Source organism: Cydia pomonella, chromosome 25, assembly GCF_033807575.1.
Source record: "Cydia pomonella isolate Wapato2018A chromosome 25, ilCydPomo1, whole genome shotgun sequence".
Lineage (NCBI taxonomy): Eukaryota > Metazoa > Arthropoda > Insecta > Lepidoptera > Tortricidae > Cydia > Cydia pomonella.
In genome coordinates, this window is record NC_084727.1 from 7,167,140 (window position 1) to 7,179,306 (window position 12,167).

Consider the following 12,167-nt stretch of genomic DNA (forward strand, 5'->3'; position numbering starts at 1 on the left):
GGGTTCTCCATCTTGGATATTAATTACATACACTGGTTTATAAATTACGTTGGTTGACACTCCAAATAATGTTTCAGGATTTTGCAGTGATATTCATCTTCAATACATTGGGCATCTGCAGTCTCTGAAAGAAATAAGTTGACAAATGTTATTTTAGTTGCAAATTAATTGATAGGATTTACTATGAACACTAACTACTACAAGTTATGTATTTATACAAAATTAGACACGGTGAACAGTTGACATAAAGTCAGAGGTAGGTTGGAAGCAATGGAGACTATCTTATGGAAATTAATACATATATAAATTAAACAAATGCTCAATAGGTACAACATAGGCACCGTGTTTTTATTGAATTCCGTTAACTTCGGGGTATCGGTAAGTATGTTTAAGGAAACTATATTATTATTTTTTAATTATTTTTATTTTTATAAAAGTAATTAAATGTTGCATATAGCGTTGTTATAACACGGACATCAACTAAACAATTGAAAACTGTGACATATCAATGTCATTTCGAACATCAATCGTCCGATAGTACTTACGTTTAGTAGCAAATGTATGAACTCATACTAAACACTAATCAAAATGTAAACAGGCCCTAAGGCAAGTGTACACGCTGGTAAGGGCTTTATAAGATATAAATTAATTATTGATTATCACCGAAATGGAGTTAATTAGAATACTTAATAATCTTTGAGAAAGTTACTTAATTTAAGCTCAGGGATGCACCCTTGAAATTAACGGAAATAAAAAAAAAACATGGTGTATAGAGATCGAAAAACAAGGAAGTCAGACACAACATGTAAAAAAACATTGTTACCTAGCAACCATTATTCTGAGACAGAATGAGGTTTTAATAGACATAATTTGTAATTATCTTGAAATAGAATGAATGAATGATGATTGAATGTTTTGAATTCTGTTCTGGTAAGAACATTTCTTTGTGTTTATCATATTTGTTTTTAAGTTATGCATTTTATCTATGTACTTTTCTATATGTATAAGTATGTATATTGTTGCGTCGTACCCCATAGCACAAGTACAGTGTTTTCATAAATATTTTGTTGTCATGTTATGCATATTTTCTATGTTCAATTATAATGACATTTATATATATTATTGTCCTATAATATTTAATTACATAAAATTTCTATTATTTAATAAAGGCAGTATTCGAGCTTTTGTAGGAGTCTAAATATAGCAAAAGTAAATAATATCCCGAAATAGAACACAGGCCTACATTGAATAGTTAACTAATTTTTCAGTAAAATTCTTCCAAATTTAATGATATTTCATTAAAAAGGCAACTAGGATACTTAAAAAGAAGTATTATAAGATTTACAAGTTTTACAACCAAGGCGTTGTCTGCGCCCATTTTTGCTGTACACGTAACAGGTCATATACATATATACAACGTGTGACCCAAAAATATCCATCCAGAACTTTTACTGATTATTGAGTACCGTATGAAAACTTAAATCGTCTAGTTAATGACGTAATAGTAAAAGAAGCTTTCTATTTACTTTTAGAAACAAATATTACGATATTTGCATAATACTTACAGTATAGAACCGAATCAGTTCGCCATACGAAGTAACCAAGTCACTTATAAGAAGACACTTCAATTTAAATATATATATATAATTTATTGTAGTTATATTACAATCAAGGAGCGAATTAATTGTTGATTTATATTATGTTATTGTTTTGATTCATCATTAATCTGAGAATCTGACAACCATTATTAAAAGTGAAGTGAAATGATTATAAATAGAAGAATGTTCAGGAATAAAAATATTCTTTTTTTAATAAATTTCGTGTTTTTATTGTGTTTGAAAATAATTACAAACAATCCATACTATGATTAATCCCAAATTACGTTACTGTTATTCATTATTTGCTTTTTAAGGTTTTATTATTGATATCAAATAAGTAAAATTGTGAGGATAAAATAAAAAATTACAATATTTTTCGAGTTCTGAACGTGTTTAATTGACATTTATGGAGGTGTTGCCATACAATTAAAATCGTTTTGCTAGCGACATCTAGTGTTGAGTAGGATAACCAAAATTAAATTGTATTAGGCTTGGCACAGACGCAAGGAATTTTCATTCAGCTTCAGTGCGGAATGATAAGTGTGAACTGAACGCAAATTGCGGGGGGACCTTTCTCTATTACTCTCACTAAGAAGTAATCAGAGTGAAAAAATAATACCCGTAATTGACGAACTTACATTTTCGCGGTTATAGCCCAGAAATCGAATGAAAATTTCGTATGTCTGCGCCGGGTTAGGTGGTTTCGCCTCCGCTTAGACCACATATACATAACACCCTTGTAATTTAGCCAAAAATGGTTTTAATTCGAATTATTAAATAAATGCTTATTTTTCCATGATTTATTATCGTGTATCATCTCCATGTTGCACATGCTCATGCTGACTTGACGCACCTTGATGTTTGACCATGTCAATCACCTCATGGCCTCATGATCCACCTTTTTTTTTTTTTTTTTTTTTTTTCTATGTATGGACTTGAAGGCGGTGTTGCCCATAGCCAACGTCAAGTAAAAGGGTGGGAAATAAACGCGGAAAGGAATAAAGGATATTCGGAATTTGGAAAAAGTGGTCAGGTCAGGTATGCTTAATAAAAAAAAATACAATGTGATAAATATACTTAATATTATAAAATAGGTACTATACTTTAATGTTATTATGGAAGATGAACCAAGCTAAGATGTTATATAAATCGGGGTTAATAAGCAAGGAAGGAATGTCTATTGGAAAGGGAATATGTTTAGATTGTAAAGTTTCCATAAAAACAGTGCGATCGTATAAGGGACAAGAAAAGAATATATGGTTAATATCAGCCTCATCAGCACCACAGTCACATTTAGGGTCATTTATAAATTGAAATCTAGCAAGATCAGAAGGAGCAGATGTATAGCCCAATCTCATGCGTGTTAAACATGATATTTCACGTCTTTTAAAGTTTTTATTGTAAAACCACGGCTTTATAGGGATGTCGCTTTGAATCTTAAAGTAATAACTTCCTGATTCCAGGCTGCTCCAAAACCAAAAGAACTCCCAGGCTAGCCTGAGATATCTTTTGGGGAGCAACAGAAGATCATGGCAATAGTTTTTATACGGAAATATATCACCAGAAGCAACAGCATCTACGGCCAGACGATCAGCCTTCTCATTTCCGGGAATTCCACAATGACTTGGCACCCATACAAAGTTTACAGTAAGCCCTTTCTTTTCGCATTTTAACAAGAGTTCTCAGATATCATATAACAAAGGGAAATTATATGCCATTTTAAAAGGTGACTTTAATATAAGTTGGAGGCAACTTTTAGAATCTGAAAAAATTACACATTTATTTAAATTAAACATGCAAACGTACTCAACAGCTTTATAAATACCAAATAGTTCTCCAGTAAATACCGAAGACTCTGGAGGGAGTTTAATTTTTTCTACAACATTATACTGGTGATGAAATACACCAACCCCAACACAACTATTTGTAGAAAGTTTTGATGCATCTGTGTATATGTGGTGCCAACCAGACCAATTTTCGCCCACTAAGTTGTTAAATACAGGTTTTGCACTTATTATATGCTTAATAATATTGGAGTCTAGAATAACTTGTGGAGAGATAGTCAAAGAGTCAAAGTCTTTCTCGTATATAGGAAGGGAAATATATCTGACAGTAGGAGAAGACAGAGACTTAAATTTAAGGTAGCTATTAATTATACAAGGACGAGTTCTATTACGCCAATATGGAGATGTCTGTATGTGATCATAAAGAGTCAATAATTTTGTGATCAGAGGATGTGATGAAAATTGCATAGTCCTAAAAATGAATCTGTCAGATAAAAATTGACGTCTTAAATGCGTAGGTGGGTCAACACACTCCACTTGCATAGCATTAGCAGAACTGGTTCGCATAGCACCAAGGATTGTCCCAAAGAGCATATAATCACTACGTTTTAAGAGACGGGACTTCCATACTAGCGAGTGGAATCCGTTTATTTCGCAAATCATTACCAAAATGTACGACAAAGAACTGTCAAAGAACCATAGTACCAACATAAGCAATTTAAATAGTGTAGTACGCTACACGCTTGCGTTTCTTATCGATATCGATATAATGGGGAGGGCTGAAATATAGACTCTTGTCTACAAATTTTGTACTCGAAATCAAGTTAGGATCGAGTCCACATTTAAGTTGTATGTTATATAGTGGATAGTTCTATGAGTGGACTAATACGAGGTCGAGCTTAATGTGGACTCGATTTTTTTTTAGAACACCTTGTTGTTCTTCACTAGGAAGGATCAAAGTAGCACTTTTCTTCCCTACTAGGAGGGATCACTTTTTTCCTCTTTTTGCATACTTCTTAGGTTTTCTTTTTGCATACTTTGTTAAATGAAATGGGGATGCGTTGTGATTTGATTTTGTTATTATTTTTTCCTGCACCAACATACACAAATGTCTCTGTTTGACCCAATGGTTGACTGGTAGAGAATGCCTTTTGGCATTAAGTTCGCCATTTGTACATTTTTCTTTATGTGTGCAATAAAGTTTAAATAAATAAATAATTGTTAATAAGAACATAATATGACATCGCATTATATATACTACTTAAGTTAATTTAATTTTTGTTTGACATACCATTTTTTTGTAGCATGTACTTAATAGATTAATAATTTTCATTAGAGTTGTAAGTACCTACTTACCTGTTAACATTTTGTGCCCTATCAGGGCGTCATGTACCAACTACCTGTTACTAACATCTTTTGTAATGAACATGACATAGAATGTTGAATAAATTGAAATTAAAATTGAATAGGTTAAATTCAATTTACACAAGAAAATAAAAGAATTTACTAAAACACATAGGAAACAAATAATAGGTAAATTAACAGACTCTCATAACAAACTAGTAATCGATAACGAAAAACGATGTAAAACATGGGAACTGTATATTGAGCAACTGTTCGAAGATGATAGAGCAGATTTGGATACAAACGTGATGGAAACCCAAAGCAACGTGGAGGGGCCACCAATACTCCAAATAGAAATTGAAAAAGCAATAAGAACTATGAAAGACGGAAAAGCTGCTGGCCCAGATGGGATATATGTAGAACTATTAAAACTATTAGATGACGACAATTTGAAATTATTAGTTAAAATATACAATAATATTTATGATAATGGAACATTACCAGAAGACTGGTTAAAATCCACATTCCTCGCGCTCCCTAAAAAGGCCAACGCTAAGACATGCGGCGACCACAGGCTCATCAGCCTGATGAGCCACGCCTTGAAAGTATTTCTTAAAGTGATTCACATGAGAATTTATAACAAAATCGACAAAATTAATTCAGATAACCAATTTGGATTTAGAAATGGTTTAGGAACTCGAGAAGCCCTAGTTGCAGTTCATGTGCTAGTGCAGAACAGTTTGCAATATAATAATAAAGTATATGCATGTTTCATTGATTTTGAGAAAGCATTCGATAACGTAAAACATGACAAATTAATACATATACTCAACAGGACAGAAGTGGACAGCAAAGATCAAAGAATTATCAGAAACCTGTACTGGAACCAGTCAGCCCACATTAAAGTCGGAACATCTGGCACTAATGATATCAAAATACGTAAAGGAGTGAGACAAGGATGCATCCTATCACCATTATTGTTTAATCTTTACTCCGAAACTATATTTCAAGAAGCTTTTGATGGCGTTGAAACTGGTATCAGAGTAAACGGTACAGTGATAAATAACCTCCGATACGCCGATGATACCGTTATCTTAGCTCACTCCCTACAAGACCTTCAACAACTTTTAAACCGCTTAAATACTGTCGTGGAAGATTACGGTTTAAAAATGAACATAGCAAAGACCAAGTACATGATAATGAGCAAGAACGCGGTGGAATCGACCACGCTGTCTATCAACGGTAAGCCACTTGAAAGAGTCAAACATTACAAGTATTTAGGAAGCTCTCTTAATGAAAAATGGGACCCACGGAAAGAGATACGTACAAGAATAGAGATAGCAAGAAGTACATTCATGAAAATGAACAAGCTATTCACCAACAAAGATATAAACCTGAAACTCAGATGGAGAATGGTTAAATGTTACGTGTTATCTGTATTTATGTATGGTGTCGAAGGCTGGACCATAAACCGAACCATCGAGGCAAAAATAAACGCTTTTGAAATGTGGCTCTACCGAAGAATGCTAAAAATATCATGGAGAGATCGAATAACCAATGTAGAAGTTTTGCAAAGAATGAAGAAAAAATTGGAACTTTTGGAAACAGTAAAGAAAAGAAAGATCTCATACTTTGGACATATATATCGTAACAATAAATATGTAATTCTAAGGAAAATAATAGAAGGCAAAATAGAGGGTAAAAGAAGTAGAGGAAGAAGGAAGCTAGCCTGGATGGATAACATTAAAAGCTGGACTCATATTAAGGACGCTGCTAACCTGAGCAGAATAGCAAAAGATAGAAATAAGTTCCGAGAGATGGTCGCCGACGTCAGATGATGACATGGCACAACAAGAAGAAGAAGGTTAAATTATTTAATTTAATTACCATTAATTATTTTTTTATTTTTTTATTTGTACCATAATAATTTCCTCATAGGTGATGTGAAAAGCAGTATGTAAATTTATCACGTGGTAGCAAAAATATTTCCACCTTAGGGTGGTATTCCACCTATCCAATTTATTGGTCCAATGTCATTGCGTCTCACTCTGTCATTAATCAAAATGCCATACACATTGGACAAAGAAATTGCATAGGTGGAATACCACCCATAGGCGTTAACACTTGAATACCTCACTACGCTAGGATTCTATTTTAGAATACCTCGTTACACTCAGATTGTAATTATAAAATCCTTCACTATTTTTTTTCTTACTTTTTTTTTATTAAAAGCACTATTTTGATCTGCAGATACATGTTTCAAGAAATGTAACTTTTATATGGGAAGATGTATCAGGTCTTCGTTCCCAACAAATTTAACCCACTGCCTGCATCTGAAAACATACAGCCTTGGTTATGTACAGTTTATATTCCAAGTGTTTGCTAATGAGATGATCAACTGATTATTTAGCGCTAATATGCATCTATAAATCAAATCAAATATGTTAAATAATGACCATTAATGCATAGATGATAGATAATTTTCCACTGAAAATCTTCGACGAATTAATTTTGTATCATATTGCATGCAAGTTCTCAGGAAATTTCACATATTTTATTTGATTACTTACACTGATATACAAATAAACATACAATTATCGATAGTTTTAGTACATCCCTAGTTCACAACTAAAAATAATATAAAATATCAAATTTTCGATGTGTTTAAAGCCTGCTGCACCAAAATAAGGTCAAAAGTATCTAAATCAATACGTACCGGTCTTTATCCAAGGGAAATTTCGCCATAAAATCCCTTATTTCGTGATTTTCTCGAGTGGCTCGCTTGCCACATATTTCACACTTAGTAAACCGTTTTCTCGGTGGCATTGTAACAAACTCGTTCTTTACTCTGAACACGGTTCACTATTTTGGATATTTTCACTAAATAATAAAGAAATTGCACGAAATACCCGAACAAAACATTGAAGGCTTCATAACAAACAAAACAATTAGGCTGACAGTTGACTTGATGTAAACTTGACAGAATAAATAGCACTGACGTTTTATTTTTCTTCGTTGGCAAAGATTTGCGAAACAAGTTCCATACAAAACATATTTTGTTCCTAGTTGCGTCAGCCTGGATTGTCCTAAGTGACTTATTCTGTATGACAATGATCCACCTTACGTACTCATGGATATTTGATTATGGAAGGTAGAGGCAAGGAATAGAATCTCCATAGGCAGAAGTGTTGCAAAAGTGTCCAGATGTCTGCTATAAATAATAGTTCCAAATCTCTCCAGAGTAGCGCTAGAGTAGCTAGGAACCTAGGCATTAGTGACGGAGTGAAGTGCGTGTGATTATATTTTTTTCTCAAGTATTCTAGGTATTGTAGCGCCACCTATTAATTATGGTTTTTTGTCGGACACTTTTTGGTATATGGAGATTCCATTCCTTAACTCTACCTTCCATATATTTGATTCATGACTTTGACGTTTGTGTTGTGCTGCCAATTACTGCCAATGTTAAATGCTAATGTAGAATAGAAATCACAAGACCGATTATCGTAATTACTCATTATTTATGTTTCACCCAGTGACCTCAGTGAGTCAGCTATATGCTTATCCTCAATACGTTCACGATACTTCTACAAGTGGCGTTCATTGTGTTTATGTCACTGCTTTCTATGAACATTATCCGTCACTTCACTAGCGCGAGGAGAATGGCTTTGATCGCTCCAGCCCTGTTCGTGAACCATGGAGGCGGACCCATGCCGCTTTTGGGGGACAAGGATCACGCAGGTCTTACGAACTTTCTCAGAGACGGTCTGAAGAAACATGTGGACTTTAAAAACGTTAAGGCGATTATTTTAGTGACCGCGCATTGGGAAGAGAATAAGGTGACTATATCTTCTGGTAATCATCATGATTTATACTTCGATTACTATGGTTTTCCACCAGAATCATACAAGTATAGGTATGATGCGCCTGGCGATCCGAAGTTAGCTGCGCGCATTCACGAAACATTGAAGAAAAGCGGTATAGACTCGCGTCTTGATCCTTCGCGAGGCTGGGACCATGGAGTCTTTGTCCCAATGATTTTAATCAACCCTGATGCTAACATACCTATAATACAGGTATCTGTGCTAAGCAATCAAGATCCGGAGCAGCATTACAAGCTTGGCCAGGCTTTGCATCAATTCAGAAAGGAAGGTGTTGCTATAATTGGTTCTGGAATGTCATACCATAATATGAGAGAGTTTTTTAACAGTCGTAAAGCAGGTAGAGTTATAAATAAAGAGTTTGATGACTATTTGAATGATGTATGTACAGCAGAGGAGGAAAAAAGGAAAGAGGGGTTGATATCGTGGAGAGAGGCAACAGGGGCGAATGACGCTCATCCCCCGCGCGCAGCGGAGCATTTTATGCCCCTTGTTGTGATAGCGGGAGCCGGAGGCTCCAAGCCTGGTGAGAGGATTTTCAATTGGGACATGAGTGGTGTCTTCAGGTTAAGTGCTTTTATATGGAAGGAGGAGTAAACATGGTATTCTGTTCCTAACATGTTTAGGATTAGGTCAAAAGTATGTTTAATTGCAAGATAAACTAACTGCCCCACTTAAAATACTCTTTCACATATTATCAATAACTATAATTTAACACATTCGCTACCAATGTTTTCGTAGTGCTACGCTCGTAGCCAATGCCAGAGTTTTCCTGCTGTGTAGAGGAAAGCAACTACAACCAGAGAACCCGCCGAGCGGGTTCCCGGTACTCAATGTGATAATTAATTATTTAAAAACCCCTATGCTAATCATAAGATTTTAAACCATTTTATGATAATGGCTTACATTGTATCATTTTGGAAAAGAGCTGATACTCTTCAAACTGCTGGATTGTTTTTATGAAATATTTTTTGATGTGTGTTTTTCAAGTAGTCACACTACTATACAATGGGTCTCTACCCTCTGGACATAAATGAATAGGACGTGTCGATTAGGGTATTTCTAACCTATGTACAAAGTCTCATTCCAAACGCTGTATTAACAGAGAAATTAATGATTTAATACTTCGCAACAGCCTGTATTTAGATGCAATTAAAGAGTATTGTCATGAAAATTGGTCCATCCGTTTGAGAGCTATGATGCCACTCTCTTTTTGCGTCGAGGATTTAAAAAGCTAAAGTATTATTTTGTAGACCTTTATAATTTAGGGCCCTATGTGTACCTTGCATGTTTTAATTGTGATTTGCCCCTTAGAAAAAAAATACTTGATTTAACACACTCAATGCAAGAATACACATTTATTACATGTGTCAATTTTTTTACACATTTTTACGAGTATGCACCGATACATCATGTTCACTTCAATGTTTTACATCAATTGTCCCTTATAGCATATTTATCAGAGGTACATATGCTTTATATTGTACAAGCTGCTAAATTACATGGACACATGAACGAAATTAACTCATGAAATGGCCAAATTGGTCATGGGCTTTTGTAGCTCACTGCACATGAGGAGGTGGCCAGATGGTAGCCAACAAAGCTGCCAAGGTAATTTTGCTAGATTCCAATCCGGATGCTTAAATGACTGTGATCTTGCCAGGTGATTAAGAGAACCAAAAGTATACTTTGTGATTAAAATTTAAAGCAATAATCTTTTGCTAATTCCTACAACAAATTAGAAAATTAAAAAGACTGGTATGTGACTGAAGTTTTAAACTAAAAAGCAGTACATTTTATTGATGCTTGCCTGCTTTTAATTCAGTTGCGGGGCAAGACCAAAGTTTTGTGTGGGCAAGGTACATTTAGCGAGGCCCTCTGGTGGCGCAAAAAAGAACGAATTTCTACGTTGCGTCCGAGTTTACGTATTTGAGGCGTGGGGACCGCAAGGGCCTGTTTTTACTGGCCTGGGTTATTAATTATTGTTAAATTTGGGATTACTAATACGTTGATACTCGAATCAATTTGATAATTGTGCTAATATCTACTAAACCCGAAGCACTTAAATACCTTCAATAAAAGAGCTTACCCCCATGTTAAACGTACTTACGACCCCTCTGGTTTTGTATTGGCAATGGGCGATGGTAATTGCTTGTCATCAAGCAAATTCTCTGCTAGTGCATCCTTCTATATCATAAAAATACTGCAAGCTCCAACAGTTAGTAAGGCATGTTGCTACTTGACACCAGATGCCATGAGTGTCGCGACTGAAGAAAAGAGTATTGGTCAACAATTTACAACTAATATTACAAACAGGAGTTGAAAATAGAGTTCCGGTTATAATATTAGCTGAAAATTGTTGAACATTAGACTTAGTTCATCGCTACCTCTATTGTCCAGTAGCAGTACTGATCAATCAGCTACTTTACGCTAGATGGCGACTACGAAAATAATAAGCGTTTTGGTAAAAAAACTGATGTATGGAGTAAGCACTATATGCTTACTTATTCTCTATGCATTGTCTAAAGTAGAAAGTGCTTCTAGTTTACTAGATATTTTCGAAATTACCTCACGTACAAACTTATCCCAAATGCACCTTAGGTATAAATCTAGCTACAATTATTTTAAACTTTATAAAAAAACATAAACTTGGGCTTGGGACATCTGTATTTATAAGACAATAACTATGAAATTACTTAATATAATATCACAAGACACTATGAGATTTATGTTTACTTATTATTGACTTCTTGTAAATGAGCATAATAGGTTTTCAGAAATAAGTGTATGAATAGGCGAGGCGATTTACTCACGCGTATGCTCGTTCTGTGTGTACCCGCCTAATTACCTTTTTTCAAAAAACGAATAACTCTTAGGTTATTTCGATTCAGAATCACGATGCTTGTTGATTAAAACATTAGTTATTTACGATACAAGTGCGGAAAGTAGGAAATTCGCAACGAGTGGAGATTAAATAAAACACGACCGACACAACACGACGAGATCGAATTACCTATTCGCACGTGTATTGTACAACGTTTTACAGTACAGTCAGCGTCAAATACTTTGAAGCAACCAAAGTAGCCAAATAGTTCGGTACACCCTATATTTAGTATGGTGTACCGAACTATTTGGCCACTTTGACTGCTACAAAGTATTTGACGCTGACTGTACATATGGCCCTTTAAATATTCGACATACATAGGTACGGAAATTGCTTATTCCCCCACTAGTGAGGGAAAGTAGCACCATATGATGTATAAAGAATAAAGTGTCCCCAGTTTATCATACAAATTTTGGTTGTCAGTTGTATGTCGGTCCATACAAAATGTATGTGAAAATGCGTCAAAAAACTGTCAATTTTAGGATATTTTTTTTTCCTTTTTAAATCGATAGTCCTCGTAGTTCTGAGGTTTTCGAAAAGAAAATGGTACACTTTTTTCTGAAAATGCTCTTAACTCATAATAAGGCGGATCCTCGCCCGAGCGCGTCTCCTCGGCCGAGGCACGTCTCAACTGGCCGTTTTATGCGCGAGGAAATTGCCTCGCGCGTAAGCTCGCTCT

At 34.9% G+C, this 12,167-nt stretch overlaps 1 protein-coding gene across 1 annotated transcript; it reads left to right on the forward strand.

Moving 5' to 3' along the window:
• Positions 1-8,065: 8,065 nt before the first annotated feature.
• Positions 8,066-11,647, forward strand: LOC133531631 (uncharacterized). Its single transcript, XM_061869951.1, has one exon. The coding sequence runs from the start codon at positions 8,281-8,283 to the stop codon at positions 9,199-9,201; it is 921 nt and encodes a 306-aa protein (XP_061725935.1). The 5' UTR covers positions 8,066-8,280; the 3' UTR covers positions 9,202-11,647.
• The last annotated feature ends 520 nt before the right edge of the window (positions 11,648-12,167 follow it).

What these genes read in the sequence shown, in the direction of transcription:
- LOC133531631 (XM_061869951.1), top strand. Translation starts at nt 8,281, where the DNA reads ATGCTTATCCTCAATACGTTCACGATACTTCTACAAGTGGCGTTCATT.